A 23,122-nucleotide genomic window follows, 5' to 3' on the forward strand; every position below is an offset into this window, starting at 1 on the left:
TACACACAAAAACCTGATATTTTATTTATTTGAAAGAGAGAGTAAACAACATTGAAGTGTACAATTTACAATTTATAACTGAGTAGCGTATGAACAGATCTTCCTCTCCCAGTTGTATAACCTATCTCTGATCAGCAGCACAACCTCTCAAAGAAAACACTTTAGCAAGCAGACTGTATATCTTGCTCTCCCTCCAAAATGAGGGATGGATAGGTACAGTAAACCATGTACATTCCCATGCACATATCCAAATTGCTCAACACAGAACAAACCGAATATCGCATGCACATTGCAACACGACACAAATATTTTTGTTTCTTTCATGGTTTCATCTACGACGCCTATTAGTGACCAAGTCAGGGGTGCCTTTCCTCATCATCGCCACAAATTCATCATAATTGATTTTCCCATCCTGCAATTCAACACAGGTGTTATCCTTTTTTTGTCCTAAGTAAATTAATAACAAAAAGAATGCAAGGGTATTTCCGTTGTAGAGCTGAATTAATAATTATGCCATGTTTTTCTTGTTTCGTGTTCCTCACTATAATGCAGTCTGTATATATTTATAGGAATTTTTCTTTGTGAGCAGGGAATGTATGCCTATATGAATTTTGGTGTTTTTTTTTTTTTGAAGGAAAAGTATGGAAGAAAACTACAGCAATAAACAGCACTGCATGCCACCACACAAGTAGGGATAAAGGAACTAAAGTCATACGTTATCTGTGTCAACTTCTGCAATGATCTCCTTTATTGTCTTTTCATCGGTAATGTTGTATTTCTTCAGGGAATGCTCCAATTCTTCCATAGTAATATACCTAATTTATGGTCAATGGCTCAGAAAGCAGCACACTATATGAAATGTATTCTGTAAATGAAGCATTCAGCAAACTGATTTTTTACCCGCTCTTGTCCTTGTCAAAATACTCAAAAGCCTTGTACAAGTGGTCTTCTCTTTCCACACGGTTCATATGCATCGTAGCTGTGATGAACTCAAGATAATCAATAGTTCCATTTCCATCAACATCAGCCTGAAAAGAAAATAAATGTTTGTTGCATGTCAAAAATTGTACAAGGGCAGTCCACACAATCCATTTCGATCGACAATAAAACAACACGTGGACCATAGTTCTGATACCAAATTGAAGCATGTGCCCCATCTCAACTAAAAACCTAAGCTGATAGTTGGATTGCACATTTATGTTTATATATTATATGCTCAACAGAAATAGATAGTAAAGTAGAAAATGCAAGATTGGAAAGGAATTAAAGTTGGGTCATGGAAAATAAAATAAAAGAAGGGATAGAGAGAGAAAAATGAAAGGACAATACCGCTTCCATCAATTGCCTAACTTCTGACTCTGAGAGCTTGGTGCCCATTTTTGTAAGACCAGCTTTCAGTTCTTCATAAGTAATTGTGCCACTGTCATCTGTGTCTATTGATTTGAACATTTCCTTCAAACCAATAATTTCTTCTTCAGAAAGATTTTCAGCAATTACCTAGATACCCAGAAAGGAGAAGTAAGAGCATAAGGGAAAGGAATTCGGGGCAGCAAGTGAAAGGAATAGCAATAAGAACACCAAATACTGGTTTCACCTTAAGAGCTACTTTCTTGAGCTTGTTCATAGCACGGAACTGTTTCATTCTACTTAAGACAGCAATGTCAATAGGCTTGTCAGATGCATCACCATCTTCTCTCATCCAAGGATGATCTACATTTTAAGAAATTCACCCTTATATCTGATTTACAGCATTCTCAAGATTTCATCTTCTTGTTGGTTTAATATCAGAATGCAATCTCATGGCAGTAAATATGAAAATGATTTCTACATACTTCATCGAAACTTATACATTCACATTTATGTCTCTACATGTGTTTTTGTATATAAATGTATGTGTTCTAACATTTGGAAGAAGTAGCAGGTAGAAAAAGAAAATGATTTGCAAAGAAAAAAGAAGAGAATGTATATATTTGTCTTAGACAGGTAACCAAACACCTCAATATGAAAACGCTTTAGAGCTTTCTATGCTTATATGTGCATATATGTTACAAGTCCATTAAAATGAGTGCACTAAACATAAAAAGATAATTTAAAAAAATTTCATCTTAAGATATTCTATAAAACTCTAAAATTTCTATAGAGCTTAAACTTACTCAGGACATCAGTAGCAGAAAGTCTTTCTTTGGGATCCGAACGTAGCATCTTCTTAACAAGATCTTTAGCACTACTAGATATTGATGGCCAAGGATCAGAAGAAAAATCTAGATGTCCCCGAAGAACAGCATCAAAGATGCTCTGCTCATTCTCTGTGCAGAAAGTAAGCCATTGCTGAGCAATTTTAATATGAAATTTTGCATGTGTCGTCGCATGGTATATCATAAATCCACTAGAAAATTCAATCCATGAAGCAAATTAAATTCAAGGCAAACAATTTATGCCTTCGTGAAGGAAGTGGCTTCAATGCTGGAAATGGATGTATAAGATGACACATGTTATGCAAAAAGCACATGCATACGGAGTCAAAAGGAAAATTGAATTCGAATATAGAAATGTTGATCCCATAGATAGAAATTAGAGTGGAATAGAACCCACTGAGAGAGATAGAGAAAGGAGTGTCTAACAGAAAAGATTTATATGATAAATATGAAATTTAATAGTAAGATAACTTAATGTTGTAAAAAAAAAACCATATTATTGCTAAGGAACTAAATTTAAGTATTAGTGTGCTTTAGAAACAAATATTAGTAATGATGGTTATACTTTGAACCACAAATAATTGAAGGTAAGATAAAATGGAAAGTGGACTAGATTTAGGAAGGTCCATTCATTTTATCCTAGCTTCCATTATCTGTGATCAAGTAAAATATTATCCCCGACCGTTTTAACATATTCTTCAGTTTCCTAAATTTCCAACTAGTTTGAGTTTCTTTTACTCCATGCCTGAATATATCTCCAAAAATTTCCACAAGATTGATTATTGCTCAGGTAGAAGATACAATTTTTCCCTCATTTTTAGGGTAAGGGTAAGATAGCGATTAGCGAAGTTAATTTGGTTTATATGAGAATCCATAATTAAGTGCAGCAGTTTGCACTACCAAACAGGACATGCTATAGAAAACAAAGGATAGGTGTTTTCCAGAGGTTTGGATTTAGGTTTTATTTCCAGCACATTCATGGAGAGAAATAGATACCTCCCCAAAATGGGGGAACGCCACTGAGTAAAATGTACAGTATCACTCCAGCACTCCAAATATCGGCTTCAGGTCCATAATTTCGGCGCAAAACTTCAGGAGCCACATAATATGCACTACCTACCAGGTCCTTGAATGTATCTCCTGCACCCACAAATATTATTGTAAGTCACGAAAATAAGTGCTTGCTTGTTATCCATACATATATACTTGCTAAACACCTAAGAACTGAAGATACCATTACCTCCTTAGGGAAAAACAAAAGAGCAAACGAAAAACAAAAGGATAAAGGTTAGCTGCTCCTAAGATGTACATAGATTTCACTTTAAAACTGGCCTAACAGAGTAGTCAAATGTAAACAACAAGAGTTCATTATTTCAGAGGAAAAATTATGGACTTATATTATAAAGATAAAGAAACACTCATCTTACAGATTTGTGATTGAGGGCATAGTGAAAGTTTGTGATTTGTGCTCGTTAGAAGAAAAGACTTATGAACTCATAAGATGAATAGCACCTTATGAACACCATATATACATTCTAATGTTCAGATAATCAAATCAGATGACTAATAGAGAAAAATATTGAATATTTTCCTTTCGTTCCTAATTTCATAGATTACTGATATGAGCAAACATTTCCATAAAGGTGGATGGATAAATTTAATTTATCAGATGATCATGCTAATACCTGGTTTAAAGAAGACTGACAAGCCAAAATCAGTAGCCTTCAATGGCGAATTCTCATCGGAGCTCAAGAACAAGAAATTCTCAGGCTTCAAATCCCGGTGCATAACCCCCATAGAGTGACAGTAGTGAAGAACGGTAACCATCTGACGGCAGAGGCCGGCGGCGGCGCGTTCGGAGTAGTGGCCCTTGGCGATGATACGGTCGAAGAGCTCGCCGCCAGCGCAGAGCTCCATGACTAGGTGGACGTGGTTGCGGTCCTCATAGGTTCCCTTGAGCTCGACGATGTTGCGGTGGCCGGTGAGGTGGTGCATAATCTGGACCTCACGCCGGACATCGTCAACGTCGTCCTTGGAGAGAAGCTTGCGCGTGGCGATTGACTTGCAGGCGAGGCGCTCGCGCGTCTTGCGGTGGGTGACTAGGTAGGTGACCCCGAACTGTCCCCGACCTAGCTCCCCCCCAAAAATGTAGGTGGAGTGGACGTCCTCCATGGGGCGCCCAAGGACGCGGCCGACGCCGGAGAGGAAGGGACGTGGAGGGGGAGGCTGGGAGGGCGGAAGGACGGTGATGTCATTTTTCGGCGGCGGTGGATCGCTTTCTCCGCCGGCTGAAGTGGCGGCAAAGGGCGACGAAGGTATGCTGTTACAACTCCCCATTTGAAGGTAGACGACCCAAGTCAAACTGCTAATTCTAAATTCCTATAAGGTGTCCGATCAGAAATATAGGTGAGGTTGTTGAATGACGGAATTATCCTTGGAAAGGATAATGTCTGTTACAAGACATTACGGAGTACGAAGTATATGCTTTGGCGGCCGTTACGGGCGTTACAGCAATACAGTGGGTGAAGGTTAAAAGAGTTATGTTAAATAAGTTCTTTTGGCTTTTTATTGTAACTGATTTGAAAACACATTTCATTAGCCGTAAAAAACCTGTATGAAACTATTTCACGGAGATGCATGAGAAGGGTTGAATCAAGATAAAAATGTAATATTTATACTAATCAAGAATTTTATACAGTCTCATGATGCTTCACTACGAATTACACCTCGATCAATTCTGTTATTCCGTTCTTGTAGTGGGAGATCGACTTAGTCGGGTCCTTGCTTATGGGATCCGGAAGGAGGAAATACATTATCGTGGCGGTGGACTATTTTACTAAGTAGGTGGAGGCCGAACTCCTCATTAGCATCACCAAAGCTAGGTGAAAACAATGCGTGCTTAAAAATATTCTATGCAGATTTGGGGTGACCATGCAAATCATAACAGATAATTAATGATCGCCAATTTGAGGGAGGGGAGTTTGATACTTTTTGTGCTAAATGGAATATCACTCACACAAGAGTTGTAGTGTCCTACCTCAAAGCCAATGACCAGGTGGAGAACGCAAACCATACCATTATAAAAGGCCCCTTGAGAAAGTTAGAGGAGGCAAGGGGAGCTTGGGTAGAGGAGTTGGACTCCATCTTGTGGGCATACCACACCATCTCATGTAGAGCAATCCCTGAGACCACATTCTCCCTCGTGTACGGTTTCGAGGCCCGAGGCCCAGGCCCCAGCTGAGGCTGCGCTACCCACAATTTGGGTAAAATTGTGTGACCCAAAGACCAACGAAGACATGAACCAAACCGACTTGCAAATAATCAGCGAGACACGGGAAGCTGCCATGGTTTGGGCAGAGAACTACCAATGCCAAACAAAGTTTTACCACGACAAAAGAGCTCGGCATCGACATTTTCACGTGGGGGACTATGTACCTAGACCGAGAGAGAGACTTAATATCATATAGGGTCCTTCGAGTATAGTGGTTTTGCCACATTTAACTCTAAACTTTCAAATTGACCACATATGATCCTTCGAATTTCAAATTGCACTATTATCATTCGTGGTCCAAGTTAACCATCAATGGTCCTTCAACTATCAAATTTTAACCATCTGTATGTAATCCTTCTAGGTAGGGGTGGTAATAGGTCAAGACAAGCCAAGCTTTAGAAAATTAGGCTTATGCCTGCCTCCTATATGTAGGGTTTTTGTATATATATACTAGTAATTGTCCCGTGCGATGCACAGACTAAAGATTTGAAATATTAAAATTATACTATGTTAAAAAAATTATTAATGTTATTAAATTGTATATATAAAAACGAAATATGAGGGTTATTCATTTATAAAATTTTGTTATTTAATAACAAAAATTAAATTCGATCATAAAATAAAATGAATATTGTCATTTATGATCATTTTTATTACGAAACACAATTTTTTTAATATATATATATATATATATATATATATATATATATATATACACACACACACACACAATTAATGGTGTACTGTGGGTATCAATAATTATTACATTGAACATAGAGATGCACTTAATTATCAATAATTTCTACATTAATTGACTATAAATAAATTTCATTAAATGATATAATAAAAACCACATTCTTAATTGACGTTTTTAAATATAGGTATTACAATAAAGCATAAAAATTAAAAACATATAAAATATAATTTTTTATTTAAAATAAATTCTATCTACTATAAAATATAACTTTTTTTTTTTTATAATGAACATGAATTCTGTGCATTATGTACATGAATTATGTGCATTATGAAGTCAAATTCTGTGTATTGGATCCAGGTTCACAGTGCATTGTGGACCTTGGTCCACGATATAATTTTTCTTACTAAATGGCAAATTATATCGTGCACCATTGTGCGCCCTAGCCAAAACGACGTCGTTTTGTATCGATTTTCCGTTTCTGCCGTTAACTTCTAAAAAAAAAGAAAAAAAATTCCTTGTTTCGTATGTACAGAATTGTATAGTAGAATACATATAAACTCCTAACATAATACCAAGGTTGCAAAAATCGGCCGCCTAGCCGCCTAGGCACTAGGCGGCCCCGAGCCGTGGAGTTTTGGCCAAAACTCGGCCAGCCGCCTAGGCGGCCTGGGCGGCCAAACTCGGCCAACTCGGCCGAGTCGACCGATTTCATCCGATTTTGACCGATTTTGTTCGATTTTGACCGATGTCGTCTTTCATTAATTATTGATTGTAATATTATTATGACATTATGACTTATATATTATCATTATTTCATTTATTTAGATGTGTTATTTGAGTGAACGTTGAAAACAACCTCATTAAAATTGTCGAACTACAAGTCTGTTACTATTTTTTTAAATTTTTTTGGTGCCCGCCTAGAATCCGCCTAGGCGCCGCCTAGACCGCCTAGGCGCTAGGCGCTGCCCGGCCGCCCGACTAGCGCCTAGCGCCTACTGCAACCATGCATAATACACATAATCTAACATAATACAAAATACACATAAACTCTTAACATAATACACATAAACACAAGTGTTAAAAAAACTGTAACGGGATTGGACGGACAGAACAGTGTCCGTCGCGTCAACTCCCCACCAACTTATAGAAACATCATCGTTTTGGGTAAGGGCGCACAATGGATTGAGCGTCCTGGTGCACGATATAACGATTGCTACTAAACCTAGCCAAAATTTTACATATATTAATATACTAATTCTTTTACGCGCTTTGTGCGAATGAAATAATTTCCAATGATTATTTTTAAATAAGTATTTCAAAGTATAGTAAATAAATATTGAATTTGTTTATTTAAATTGGTAATTTAAAGTATATAAATGTAAGATAATATATGAGAGATGATTATATTGTCACTAAAATAAATGTTTGCAACTTTGTAATAACGCTAGTCTAAATACTTAGTCTAAAAATGATAGTCTAAATAAATACTACTTTGGGTTTAAATTTTTCTAATTCTTCTTAATTTTCTTTTGGATAGCATTGTCATTGTCTTCAACTTCAGTACATGTCTTTTTTTATTTATTTATTTATTTATTTTTTTATTGGTAGTGTGTCATGTGCAATTGTGTTACTGGTGGTAGCATAGATGGATTCATCGTGCAATGAGATTATGGTGTAAGAAGCTTTAGATTTGCCTTGTTGTGTGTATATGATGAGATCTTAGTTGTACTATTAACTCTTTATCTTACAAGCACATATTGATATTTGGTAGTGGTAGTTTTTCCCCTACATGTTTCATGCGTTGTGAGATGTGTGTCATAGGTTATCATGTGAAACTATTGAACAAAATATTAATATTTATTATATTTGTATAAAATACTTGGTAAATAAATATATATAACATATTTTGTATTATAACTTTAATATTTAATTACAAGATAATGTAAAAAGAAGACAATGGACAATTTAGTGAATATAATAAATTAATAAATTTGAAGGTAATGAATCTTTGAATTGTAGAAAATAAAGATAATATAACTAATGGAATTATATCTCTTTTAATTTTTTTATAATGAATTATTTTTTTAAATAAAACCATTATAGACATCTAATTCTAAATTAATTAAATGCATATGTATTATTTTTTGATGTAGCTACTAATTTATTTAATTTAATAAGAGTAATAAAGTGGCGTGCATACTTTTCATCAACAATAATGAAATTGTTGTTTTTTTTTTTAATTTACATTCGTTGTTGAGACAAATTGTTTTGAGAGTTTGTCAATGACAATTGTTACAATTCCTGTAAATACAGGATGATAATAAATAATTCAAAATATATAGTTACAATATATATTGTTATAATGATATAGTAAAAATTAACTTACAAATTTCTTTAGAAGTTTTCATGCATTGATAAAATTCTGATCTGTAAACTTGTTCAATTGGAGCTAGTGGGATGTCAAAATTGTCAATTCTTTGAAAATGATCCTACCGTTTTAGAGTCCAGGCGTGTATTTATGCTCAACAACTTTGTAGTTAGGTCGTGCATGTCTGACAATGATGTAAGAACAATTTTGTCCGATAAAAAAATAATAGTATAATATTTGTAAAGTAATGTACAATTGTACCATTATAAAAATACATACAAAAATATTATTACCATAACGACCTAAATCATACCAATAATGCAAAAGTATAATTGAAATATTAAGTTTTGTTTTGATCTAAATAATCAAAAGAAGATTAATTAAATGAAGAAAAAAAAAACTTAACCAAAATTTGTTTTTTTTTTTTTTTAAATCCATAAAAATCAAATGATTTTTAAAATTTTTGATTTATAATCGTTGATGCTTAACTTTGAATGTTATGTATTTAGTCGGACTAATTATTTGAACAAAGTTTATGTTCAAATACATTTTAACATATTCGTAATATATGTTTAAATTATGACTCTAATTGAGATGCGGTTCGAACCTAAGACCTTTCTTATAGAAATTAATGAGTAAGTTAAAAATAATAAATAGTTAACGGAATATTCCATTACTAAAGTTTATACTAACGGAATTTATGTTATTTAAGGGAAGAAAATAATGTAATAGAGGATAAAGGTGACACCCCGGAAATTGTCCCTTAAACTCGAATTGATTAATTACTTAATTAATTAATTCCTAGGTATCCTTACAATTCTTTTCATAATTCCCATTGAATTTAGTTAAGGGATTTAGTTTGACCCAAATCCCTTAGCCTTTTTAAATTGGTCAATGGGATGGACTTTGTGCTTTAAACCTTGTACTCTAGCCTTTACATATATAAAAGAAAGCCTTCTAACTTTTATGTGGAAAGAAGATGTCCTTTTTGGTTATTTCACAATTTCTAACTTGGAGCCCAAGCCAACTCCTAGACACACTCACCCTAGCATTCCCACACTTAGCCAAAGCTCTCTCCACATTCTAGCTTATTCTCCAAGCCACCTAACTCTCTCATTCTACCAAGAGAATTCTTCATCTCCTCTACCCAAGAAAAACCAAGCAAGATTGCACCTTTCAACATCATCAAGCTTAGGAAGGGTATGTATTTAGGATTTCATAGCTTTATTTCATAAGTTTTACTTCCTTGTTATCTAAGTTTATTCTTGCGCTTGTTGGATTTTTGGGTTCTTTTGATTAAGATCACTTGGAGGAGGAGTTTAAAAAATAGGCTAGTGAGTGGAAGAGGTTGGATAAGCTGAGAAGGTAACTCATGTCCTACAAAACCTATTTTCTCCTTGTTATTATGATTTCTTGATGTTCTTGAGTGATGAAATGCATATTCTTGTGTATATGCTTTTGTAGAGCTCGCATTTAGGGTTCTTGATGTTATTTGTTGAGCTATTTCTTGTGTTCAAGTCCTTGTTGTTGTTCATGTGAGTATTGAAGTATTAGGACTTGAATTTGTGCATTCTTGAGATTTTTTTTTCCCGAAGTGGGAAATTTCTTCTACAGGTGTACCAACGGGTAGTTCAGCGGGCACTTCACCACCCGTTGGTACAGGCTTGGGGGCAGCAGGCAGTTCGGCGGGTGCTTCACTACCCGCCAAACCACCCGCTAGTACGGGTGGGTAGTTTGGGCTGGTAGTTTGTCGCCCGTCGAACCACCCACTGGTACGTTGGTGTTTGGCTTCCGTTTTATTGATCCATTATGTACTTGTGTGTATTTGTTGATGTCTCGTAAGTCTAGAGCGATGTCTTAAGTATCCTTTGGTAGGATTTGGAGTCTTGAATCGTGATTGTAATCCAATATTGTGATTCATTGGACTCAAATGAAGTTTGTGTTATTCGTATGAGCCTTTGTGGCTACCTTTTTGGCTTGCATGCTAGTTACGTTGCTTATTGGTACTAGTATGTCATTTTGTTGTGATAACATCTTGATTCTTGATTGAATTGATACTTGAGCATATCTATTCGTTGTAATCCTTTGATTGGAATCCTTGATATATATCATTGTGTACCCATTGGAGTATCTTATTCGTATCTCTTTAGTGAATTCCTTTCATTGTGATCTTTCGTTGTGAACTTGTACATTCGTTGTACCTTATCCTTGTTGATTCTGGTTTAAGCTATTGTTGAGTTTATCCGTTGTTGTGCACAATTCGTATAGAATCTATACTTTGTTTGTATCTCTAGATTCCTTGTGTATTGACTCTTGTTGAGATGTTGGATTTGTTGTGATGGACAGTGGGGGCTTTACTAATACTGGGATTCGAGATAATGGTATATTTGAATTGGGACTAGTCCCCGCGGATTGTTACTGAATCGGGACTTTGTGTCCCCGCGGATTTGTTACTTTAGTCTTCGGACACGGGTCCTCTGACCCCGCGGAAACCATAATCGGACTTTGAGTCCCCGCGGAAATCTCTAATTGGGTTACGACCCCGCGGAATCCATACTAGGGTCCGGAGACCCCACGATACACATTAGCTATAGGCCCTCATCTTGTCCACCTTGATTTGAGTCATTTGGTGACTCCGCGGTGAATGACTTGGTTTGGCTATGTCCTTTGTGGATTTGGAACCTTGTCGGAAATTGATTGATTGTGACACTTGTTGTGAACCATCTTGTTAATTGATTATGCTTGTCTTATCTTGATTCGTTATCTATTTACTCGTTATCTCTTTACTCATCATCTCTTGATTTGATATCTCTATTCGTTGAAGTTGACTCTTATCGTTGATTCGTGTTTGAGTGGTATTGTGGAGTACTTTGTTTGTTGGTCGGAGTATTACTTCTACTCCTCGTGATTTACAAAGCTAGAGTTGTTTAGGAATATATGTATGTATTCCCAAGTCTCAAATGATTTTCTCTATAAAGTATACTTATTGTATTCAACGCGTTGGAGTGAGTTACTTAGCAATTTTTCGCTAACGGTTGTTATACCTTATGTTTTCAGGTGCTTAGTTGAGCCGAGAGCGCAACAGTGGAGACCGGTAGACTAGTTTCTTTTTCTTTAGCTTAGCGGTTTTGGCATGTGTGCCCGTGAACTTTACATTTTGGATATAGTTTTTGTAAAGTCTGAGCAACTAGATTTGGAGAATCTAGTTGTGACATAGCATTCCCAAACTTGAATGTTTAAGCTTCCGCGTAGTTTTAACTAATGGTTAGATTTTTCCACTTATCTTTAAGTTTCAATGCCTTGTTTTATGCTTAAGTTTGGGGGTGTTACAGTAAATAAGGAAAATCATTAAAAAATACTAAAGTCAAAATAATATGAACCATTCATTTTAGAAAACAATACTATCGACATTTTTTTGTTCCAGTTAAGGGTCTAACATTATTGGCTCTTTTTAGAATTGTAGATATACATTTTGTTTTAGCCCAAGCAAGAAGTCCAATCCATAACCAACCCAAAATCATCAATCATTATACCCTGCACCACGGCGCACAGTGCACTGTGCGCCCTGCGCCTCCCAAAACGACGTCGTTTTGGGAGGCGCGATAGGAAGTTGACATGATTATGTATATTTGTTTATACAATTATGTATATTTTTTATTATGTACATTTTTTATACAATTATGTACATCCGAATCAAGAAATTTTTGTGTATTATGTTAAAAATTGATGTGTATTATGTTAAAAGTTTATGTTTATTATGTATTATGTTAGATTATGTGTATTATCTTTTAAAAAAGAGTATGTGTATTTTGTTATATAATTATGTACATTCATGTATACAATTATGTGTATTCTAGTATAACATTATGTACATTTTTGAAAATGAGATTTTTTTTAAAGAAAATTAACTGCCAAACACTGGGTAGCAAAATTTCAAAAAAATAAAAAATTGAAACGACATCGTTTTGCATCTGGGCGCACAATGCAACGTGCGCGGTGGTGCAGGATATAAATTGCCCAAAATCATTAAAAAAAAAACCCACATATAAAATCAACACCCAAACCCTAATCCTACACAAATCCTCACATCTCTGTCTGAAAATATCTTCTCTGCCTTCTCTCTACCTCTTTTTGCCTGGCGAAGTCGACGCCTTTTGCTTTAGGATGATAATTCATCTTCATGCCTTCATTTTTAACACCCTTTTTTATTTCATTTTTTCAGTTTTATTTCTCACACACACGCATATATATATATATATATATATATATATATATATATATATATATATATATATATATATAATTCTATTCTATATAATAAAGTCATAAAATTTTGGCCAATTAGTTTTTGGTATTTTCTCGCCCATGCAAAGTGACGCCGGTTTTTGGAACAACTTATTGTTATGTTATTACAGCTTTTGTTCTTCAGCATTCACACTAATGATTAATTGATATTAATGTGATGTTTTATATATATATATATATATATATATATATATATATATATATATATATATATATTTATTTATTTATTTATATCGCATTAATACATGACAAAAATGTGGAGTCATTTATTAAGACAAGGCAAGTTGACCTAACCACTTTCTATTTTTATACTACATATAATAGAAATGGCTTGAAGTCGCGATTCATTATTGACAATATTAGACACCTACCAAAAAAAATTGACAATATTAGACAAATATTAAATGAAAGCGAGTTTGAGAAGTTAAAGCATTAATTAAAAGAAGAGAAAATAATTTTTGTTTAAAACTTGGTATGAAAACAATACAACTGACACTCATTAAAATTCAAATTTTTTTTTTTTTTTTTCATATCAATGGTATGAATAGAAAAAATAAATGAACAAAGCCCGCAATGTGGGGATTATGTTCAAAGTGGGCATATCCCTTGCTTGTACCGACATTTGGTCTTATTTGTTGAGTCATTGAGTCACCGCAATTTACATTTTCTCAAACGTTCTGTCGGGCAGGGATGTGGGGGACCCTGATGTTGAGCATATCAATATCAATGTGCAATCCAACTATCAGCTAAGCCTGCTTAGATTTTTAGTTGTGATGGATCACATCCCAATTTGGTATCAGAGCCATGCCAAAGGTCATGGATTCGAATCTCCGCGTCACTCGATAAAAAAAAAAAAAAACTATGGTCCACGTGTTGCTTGGAGCTCATCAAAAGTAATCGGCCCCGCACAAGTGATGGGACGTGTTGAGCATATATACAAATCTAATAAGAGCCAATAATGTTAGGCCCCAAAAAAATGTCGGTAGTCGTTGTTTCTTAAAATGAATGGTTCAAATTATTTTGATTTTAGAATTTTTAACGATTTTCCTTATTTACCCTCTATTATATTATTTTTCTTCACTTAAATAATCCTAAATTCCGTTAGTATAAACTTTAGTAACGAAATATTCTGTTAACTATTTATTATTCTTAACATACTCATTAATTTATATAAGAAAGGTCTTAGGTTCGAACCCCATCCCAATTAGAGTTGGCATAATTGTTAAACATATATTATGAATATGTTAAAATGTATTAAAAAGATATATAATATAAAATTTAACATAAATTTTGGTCAAATAATTAGCCCGACTAAATACATAGCTTCAAAGTTGAGCATCAAAGATTATAAATTAGGAACTTTAAAAATCATTTGATTTTCTTGAATTTTTTTTTAAAAAAAAAAAAACAAATTTAGGTTAAGTTATTTTTTTTAACGTTTAATTAATCTTCTTTTGATTATTTAGAACAAAACTTAATATTTCAATTATGCTTTTGCATTATTGGAATGATTTAGGTCATTATGGTATTAATATTTTTTGTATTTTTTTATAATTGTATAATTGTACCTTACTTTACAAATATTATACTATTATTTTTTTTATCGGACAAAATTGTTCTTACATCGTTGTCAGACCTGCGCGGCCTAACTACAAAGTTGTTGATCATAAATACAATTTCAAATGAACTCTAAAACGGTAAGACCATTTTCCAAATAATTGACAATGTTAACATCTTACTAGCTCCAATTGAACAAGTTTACACATCAGAATTTTATCAATGCATGAAAACTTCTACAGAAATTTGTAAGTTAATTTTTTTACTATATCATTATAACAATATCTATTGTAATCATATATTTTGAATTATTTATTATCATCCTCTATTGACAACAATTGTAGCAATTGTCATTGACAAACCCTCAAAACAATTTGTCTCAACAAGGAATGGAAATTAAAAAAAAAATCATTGATTTCATTATTGTTGATGAAATGTATGTACGACACTTTATTACTCTTATTAAATTAAATAAATTAATAGCTACATCAAAAAATAATACATATGCATTTAATTAATTTAGAATTAGATGTCTATAATGCTTTGTTTAAAAAAAATGATTCATTATAAAAAAATTTAAAAGATATATAATTTCATTAGTTATATTATCTTTATTTTCTACCATTCAAAGATTCCTTACCTTCAAATTTATTAATTTATTATATTCACTACATTGTTCATTGTCTTCTTTTTAAATTATCTTGTAATTAAACACCAAAGTTATATTACAAAACATGTTGTATATATTTATTCACCAATTATTTTCTACAAATATAATAAATATTAATATTTTGTTCAATACTTTCACATGATAACTTACGACACATATCTCACAACACATGAAACATGTAGGGGAAAAACTATCACTACTAAATATCAATATGTATTTGTAAGATAAAGAGATCATATTACAACTAAAATCTCAGTCTTATACATAGCAAGACAAATTTAAAGCTTCCTACACTGTAATCTTGCTCATTGCATGATGAATCCCTCTATGCTGCCACCAGTAACCTAATTGCACATGACACACTACCAATAAAAAAAAAAAAAAAAAAGAAGACATGTATTGAAGATGAAAACAATGACAATGCTACCCAAAAGATCGAGAATTAAGAAGAATTAAAGAAATTTAAACCAAAAGTAGTATTTATTTTGACTAAGTATTTAGACTAGCGTTATTACAAAGTTGTAAATATTTATTTTAGTAAAAATTATAATCAATCTCTCATATATTATCTTGAATTTATATACTTTAAATTACCGATTTAAATAAACAAATTCAACATTTATTTAGCTATGCATAAACATCAACTATATAATATTGCATTGATATACTTTAAAATATTTATTTAAAAATAATTATTGAGTCTCTACCAAAAAAACTAAAAATCATTGGGCATTATCCAATTCGCGCAAAGCGCATAGCAAAACTAATAATATATATAAATATAAATGTGCAATCCAACTATTAGAGTGAGGGGGCGTGGTGAGCATATAATATATATAAACATAAATGTGCAATTCAACTATCAGAGCCATCTTCAATTTGGTATCAGAGCCATGCCGAATGTCATGAGTTCGAATCTCCGCGTCACAGAGCCATGCGGAAGGTCATGGGTTCGAATCTCTGCGTCACCCGATAAAAAAAGAGACTATGATCCACATGTTGCTTAGAACCCATCAAAAGTAATCGGCCTGCACACGTGAGAGGATTCAATTGAGGAAAGCAATTAACTAAAAACATTTTCAAAAAACAAAAAAAAAAAGTTATCGATGAAAATATTAAACACTGACTACCAAAAATAAAATTATTGACAACAACAATTTTTTTTTTTTTGAATAACGAAAGAAATGTATGATCACTATCTAAAAGTATGCACTGAGTAAACTATAATCCTGTATAATAACATGTAAATTGCACATATATAAGAAGTAAACTTAATTAATTGAGTAGCTAATTAAGCACTTTGTGCTGAGATGACATGTAGTGACTCTCTCATATGAGAGGTCATAAGATTGAGCCTCAGTAGAGGCGGTGTTGAGAAAGTATAGATGAACATATATTACAATGTAATATAGTCACTAGCTTAAAAAAAAAAAAAAAACTTAATTAAGAAAAACATGTGTAAGAACAAAATTTTGTTATACTTATTCCACAAAATGCAAAGACTGTTGGGAAATAGTTGCAACGTCAACGCACGATTTGGAAGCCTTTTAAGAAGCACGGACACTATGGGCGTATGGTAGAAAGAAAATCTGTGCCGTGTTGTAATAGCACTACCTTAAAAGCGTTATTTGCCCGGTAACGGTGCAGTTAGAACCCTGGCACGCTTTCGACAGGCTACACAGACCTACTACAGATAGCTTGCACTAGCAATCACGTAGACGAACCTCACTATTGCTCAGACTAAAGAAGAAAGAATGGAATAGATGAATCGAAGGTGTATTTTCAATGAACAAAGGAAGTATGCTATATATAGTAATATAGGCTTCACTCCTTAACCACTAATGTCCAAAAGATAAGTTGCACGCCTCATTCTCAACTAAATGAGATTCACTCATTTTGGGAAAAAAGGCAGCCACACAAAATGGATGCTTGGACAAAGTATGACGTGGACCAACAGTTAATAATTTTTCCAACAATCCCCCACAAATTCTTGAGGGTTGGCAAGGATAAAGCCTGAGCAATACAAATGAGCTGATCTTAATGTCAGTGTTTGAGAACTTGAACTGACACGTAGTGACACTGAGTAATTTTCTTCCCGAGAGTGATATGAATCTTGAACTCACCGGTTAGATAAATTTTGAACTCGAATGCACACACCAACTCAAAAAGCATGTTCTACAAAAGTCAAACTCTTTGACTTCTTATGAACACCCTTAGTATTAAAGAATGTTATGTCTGTCTCAAATATGGACTTCTACCCTGTCAAAGTCTATCACAAAATAGACTTTTAACTCTGACAAGTCTTAACGCATTACAGATTTTTATGTCTTATCAAGTCTATCTCAATATAGACTGTTAACTCTATCAAGTCTATCTTAGTATAGACTACCATTAAAGGCTTATAGAGTAGTTGAGGACATAAATAAGTTGTAAGTCTTTTCTTTCTATCATAGGTTGTTATTTGCAATGAAAACGACAGTTTGTAAATCACAATGTGGTGGAGGTGTTGGACACCCCCACAACTGCACGGTTATCACCATGTTTCTTAGCCACTCAGCTTCTTGGGATAACCCTATTATCTTTCATAAGAAGCGGTTAGCCCTTTTCCACTCAAGTCAGGGATCTCTTTCACTACCAGAATTTCGCGATTTTCCGACGGACCAAAAAACGTCGGAAATAATATGATTTGCGTCGCAATTGAAGTTTTCGACATGTTTTCCGACGTAAAATGGAAATCTGAAAATTGCATCTCGGTAAATTTCGTTCCCGACAAAAGTAGTCGGAAATTTCCGACGTACATTTTATTTGTCGTATTATGCGTCGTTAAGCTCCGGGAAGAAACGACCCGTTGTTTCGATTTATTTTCCGACGTATACAACGTCGGTAATTGAAATCTTTTTTATTTTAAAAAATATATTTTCCGACGTACTATTCGTCGGAAAGTTTAAACTCTAACATTAAATGAAAATGTTTACGACGAATGATACGTCGGTAATGTTATATTTTTATTTTGAAACAAATATTTGCCGACATACTTTATGTCGGAAAGTTTAAACTTTATTTTTTGATGAATATGTTTCAGACCAGCCTTACGTCGGTAAGTAAGTGCTTTTAATTATGTAGAATTGGTTTCCTAGGAAGTCTTACGTCTGAAAATTATTAGAAGCAAATGACAATTTTTGATTTCATGCTGGCTTCTACACACTGTCAACACAATATATTTCCACCAACAAAATTTAATAATTTATAATCTAAATACCTCAATCAGTGACTAAATTAACACATGTTTGCTTCATTGCAAAAATATTAACATATATTAGTTTACAATACATCACTCAAATTAAAATATATATTCAAATGCATACAAAATGCTATAATTTGAATGAGCTCCTCTTCTTTCAACTCTTATTAGGACTCCTGCAAAGCACAAGTTTTGAAGTTGGATTAGTATATAATATATAGCAACAATTAATATAACAAATAAAGTGAGTATGTTAATTAAAGCAAAAAAGTTACCACATTACATTCCATTTGCATGGTACTTTAGTTGTCATCATCTTCGTCTTCATCTTCATCATTTATATTATCTTGATCATTATTCTCACTTTGTTCGCTATACTGGTCAGATTCTTCACTAACGGTATCATCAAAAGAACCTTCCAATTCACTTTCTGAATCTAAATCGTTATTGTCATTGATGTGTTCATGAGTTTGTTCAAACAATGAACTTCCATCAACTTCTTCCATTTCATATGGTTCATGCAAGAAGTTTTCTTGGTCCTCCTCATACTCTGCATGTCCAATAGCTCCTGTCAGTATCACTTCTTGTTGGAAGGCTGTATTAAGTTTGTATTGGTCATCAAATGTGCCCCTTGATCTTACATTTATTACAGCTGACCAATTTGACTTGTCTTTAGCACCTCAAGGATATGGCAAATAATAAACTTGAGAAGCATTTTGAGCGATAATGAAGGGGTCATACTTTTGGTATCTTCGGTTTTGCCGCACCTCAACAATGCCATATTCAGAGAGCACTCGAGTACCAATATTATGCATAGGATCAAACCACTCACATTTGAAAGGAACCACCTTTTTTATTGGTAGATTTGGGTACTCAATTTCAACAATCTCATTCAAAATGCCATAGAAATCAGCTTCACCTTCAGCAAGTCCTGTCCCTTTAACACACACTCCACTATTTGTAGTAGATTTGCCATTACAATATGAATAGGTTTGAAACTTATACCCATTCACAATGTATCCAGAGTATGTTTTGACTTCCAACAGTGGACCACATGCTAAATCAATGAGAAATTTGTTTTGTAACCCATCTCTGTAATAATTTACCTAAATTATTTTATACAATTAATGAGCTTAGGCACAATTATAGTAATAAAAAATGTTGTAAACTAAATACATATATAATTGTAATACTTACATAAGTTTGAAACCACTTTGCAAAATAGTTTTCAACTTCTTTGTCCACTTGCGCATTTGTAATCCCAGGATTTAATGCACACAATCCATCTTCAAACATCCTAAAAAACATAATGCTTAATGTAATTTATAATTTGGGTTACATTTTTCTTTAAAAAAATGTTAATGAAAGTTTAATGACTAGTACCTTAGAATTGGTTTTACTTCTTCGCAATTGAGCAAAATATGTTGATGTGCTGCATCGGCTTCTTTTTCATCCATATATGTTTTGCTTGAAGCACCCATAAGGCGGCCTGGAAGGTTGAACACAGATAGTGTATATGGTGTTGCATTATTAACTCCACCATCATCTAAGTTCCGACCAATCCTTGTATGTCTACTTTGCACATGAGCTTCAAAATAATATGAAGCAAAAGTAGTAGTCTCTTCAATGATAAATGCTTCACATATAGAACCTTCTACCCGACTCTTATTCTTTATCTTTCTTTTTAAGAAATTAAGAAATCTTTCAAATGGATACATCCAACGGTATTGCACTGGTCCTCCTAATCTTGCTTCATACGGTAAGTGAACTGGTAAATGCTCCATACAGTCAAAAAATGTTGGAGGAAAAATTCTTTCTAATTTACAAATCAAATGTGCAATGCTCTCTTCTAATTCTTGAACCTTATTCACAAACAGTGTGGCAGAACAAAGATGACGGAAGAAAATGCTTAGTTCTGCTATAACATTCCAACATGTATGGGGTAACAAAGAAAACGCAATTGGCATCAAACATTCCATAAAGATGTGACAGTCATGGCTTTTCAAACCACACAATTTGTTTTCATTAAGATCTACACAGTTTGCTACATTTGATGCAAACCCATCTGGCAACTTCAAATTTTGCACCCACTCACACACAACTCTTTGTTCATCCCGTTCCAAAGTGTAATTAGCTTTCGGCTTAAACACTTTTCCATTATGCTCAACTAAATGTAATTGCGGTCGGTTACAATACTCATGTACATCCAATCGAGACTTTACACTATCTTTATTCTTATTTGTGCCTTTAACATTCATCACAGTATGGAACACATTATCAAAAACATTTTTTTCAATGTGCATAACATCAAGATTGTGCCGGAGCAAATGATCTTTCCAATATACTAAATCCCAAAATATACTCTTCTTCGTCCAGTTATGTGTGTGTCCATAACCAATTTGTCGAGTAATCACACCTTCTGTAATTTTTGGAAAGGTAGATACTCGCTCAAACAACTCATCACCCGTATGTACTTGAGGAATTCTACTCTTTTCTATCATCTTTTTGAGAAACCCTTCTCTATTTCTTCTGAACTGATGGTTGAGATGCAAGAATTGACGGTGGCAATCAAACCAAGAATTTTTCCTAGAATTCTTTAGGTAAAATGCTTTTGAATTATGCATACAATAAGGGCATGCTAGTTTTCCTGCTGTTTGCCAACCCGATAACATCCCATATGCGGGAAAGTCATTAATGGTCCACATTAATGCAGCCTTCATCAAAAAATTTTGTTTCAATGAGATATCATAAGTCACTACACCTGTATCCCACAATAATTTCAATTCATCAATGAGTGGTTGCAAGTACACATCAATTTTTGCCTTAGGATTGCTTTTTCCTGGGATTACACAAGATAAGAACATGTATGGCATTGTCATACACATTGAGGGAGGAAGATTATAGGGCACAACTATGACTGGCCAACATGAATATGTTTTAGCATTCATACCAAATGGAGAAAAGCCATCTGCACACAATCCTAGCCTAACATTCCGAGGTTCTGCAGCAAATTCTGGGTAAATTGTATCAAAGTTTTTCCATGCCTCACCATCTGATGGATGACACATAACATTTGGCTCACGGCGATTTTCAAAGTGCCAACGCATGTGTTTTGCGGAGTTAGGCGATGCATACAACCTTTGCAACCTAGGAATGAGGGGCAAGTAGTGCATTTTTTTTCGTGAAACCTTTTTGAGATGAGATCTGGTATGCCTATCAGTCTTATATCTTGCTTCTCCACAAACTTTACATGAAACTAGTTCCACATCATCCTTGTAGTATAACATACACCCATTCACACAACAATCTATCTTGTCATATCCCAAACCTAATTTACCAATCATTTTTTGTGATTGATAATAGGTTAAAGGCACACGATTAGGACCAAATGCCCGATTATGTAGTTGTAATATTGCATCCATTGCTAGTTGTGGTATGTTAAATGTGGATTTGATGTCCATTATCTTCAAGGTGTATGATAACTCAGTTTCTTCATTGCTTCCGGACCACAGTGGTTGTCTAGCTGACTCTAATAAGTCATAGAATTTCTTTGAAGACTCATGTGGGATGTCACCTTCAACTTCATCAATATTTGGGTTGAAACTTGGACCAGCAATATCACACAACATTGACTCATATTGATTCAATTCTGCATCTTGTGCATTTCCCCTAGAATCATTAATCGTTGCTTCACCACTTTGTTGAGGTAGTTCTTCTCCGTGGCATATCCAAACCCAATAGTTAGGTTCAAATCCTTTTTTGTATAGATGAACCTTAACATCCTCTGGCTTTAAATGATATAGATTTCTACATTTTTTACAAGGACATCTAATCACCTCATTATTTTGATACTCGGACTGTGCAGTTGCAAAGTTCACAAACTCATCAACACCATCAATAAATGCTTCATGTAACCCCCTCCCTGGCATTAATCGATTATACATCCACCTTCGGTGATTGGATATATCATCCATATCTATTCTTCTAATTAAATAAGTGCACATGTAATAAAGTTTAATTAAATGAATTTATCCACAAAATAAAATGATTGTTCCAAAATGCTAGAAAATGTAATCAAATTACATGAAGTACTTAATTATATTAACTAGTTCATTAATATATAACATATTACAGTAATATTTATCAAGAAAACCACAGGCAATATTTACCTTAACAGTTTCATTGTTAACTTAGACTGTCAGTGAAAGTTGAGGAATACTGGAAATTTAACAACACACTAAAATCTAAGAATACTGATAATTTAACAATTAATAGCAATTTCAATGGTTTAAAAAAAATAGCAATTTCAATTATTTTTTTGGGTTTAAGGAGTAGCAGCCGCCGCCACCTGCGGAGCCAGTGCCACTGCCATCGACGGAGGCAGCAGCAGCCTACAGGAGACAGAGACTGCACCACCCTACAGCAGGGCCACATCTCAGCTGTTCTACAGGAGTACATGTAGTATAAACGTATAGAAGAGTAAGAAGACCACTATTCCACTAAGGTACTAACCTCGCCGCCGAACCGCCTCGCAAAGTCGAAGTCGTCACAAGGCCTCCGCTCACAGACTGGTCTCGATGGACTACAATGGAGATGGCAAAATCATTGTAATGAGGCGATGTAGAAGGAAAGAAAGGAGAAGATTGTATCTAGGGCTAAATATTGGGGGAGGACGTGATTCCTCTGGATGTGGAAAGATGAAAAAAGAAGATTGTATATATTTGTTTATTTCAAACACTCAACTCACAGAGAATGTTGATGTTTGCATATTTGTGAAATTTCATCCGCCAAACTTAATAATTCACCCGCGAATTTTAA

The 23,122-nt window shown here is 34.1% G+C and overlaps 2 protein-coding genes across 2 annotated transcripts; both read right to left on the reverse strand.

Annotated features, from left to right (window-relative positions):
* On the reverse strand, window positions 1-4,612 carry LOC109148243 (calcium-dependent protein kinase 1-like). The gene is made up of 8 exons (XM_019296116.1): window positions 3,881-4,612; window positions 3,192-3,335; window positions 2,154-2,306; window positions 1,595-1,710; window positions 1,330-1,497; window positions 901-1,028; window positions 716-815; window positions 1-412 (listed from the first exon to the last, which is right to left on the reverse strand). Exons 1-8 carry the CDS (start codon window positions 4,530-4,532, stop codon window positions 329-331), a joined length of 1,545 nt encoding a protein of 514 aa, XP_019151661.1. The 5' UTR covers window positions 4,533-4,612; the 3' UTR covers window positions 1-328.
* Window positions 4,613-20,045: 15,433 nt separating this feature from the next.
* Window positions 20,046-22,278, reverse strand: LOC109147764. Its single transcript, XM_019295422.1, has 2 exons — window positions 20,167-22,278; window positions 20,046-20,072 (listed from the first exon to the last, which is right to left on the reverse strand). The coding sequence occupies exons 1-2, from the start codon at window positions 22,276-22,278 to the stop codon at window positions 20,046-20,048; spliced, it is 2,139 nt and encodes a 712-aa protein (XP_019150967.1).
* Window positions 22,279-23,122: the final 844 nt, after the last annotated feature.

Source organism: Ipomoea nil, unplaced genomic scaffold (genome assembly GCF_001879475.1).
Source record: "Ipomoea nil cultivar Tokyo-kokei standard unplaced genomic scaffold, Asagao_1.1 scaffold2036, whole genome shotgun sequence".
Classification (NCBI taxonomy): Eukaryota; Viridiplantae; Streptophyta; class Magnoliopsida; order Solanales; family Convolvulaceae; genus Ipomoea; species Ipomoea nil.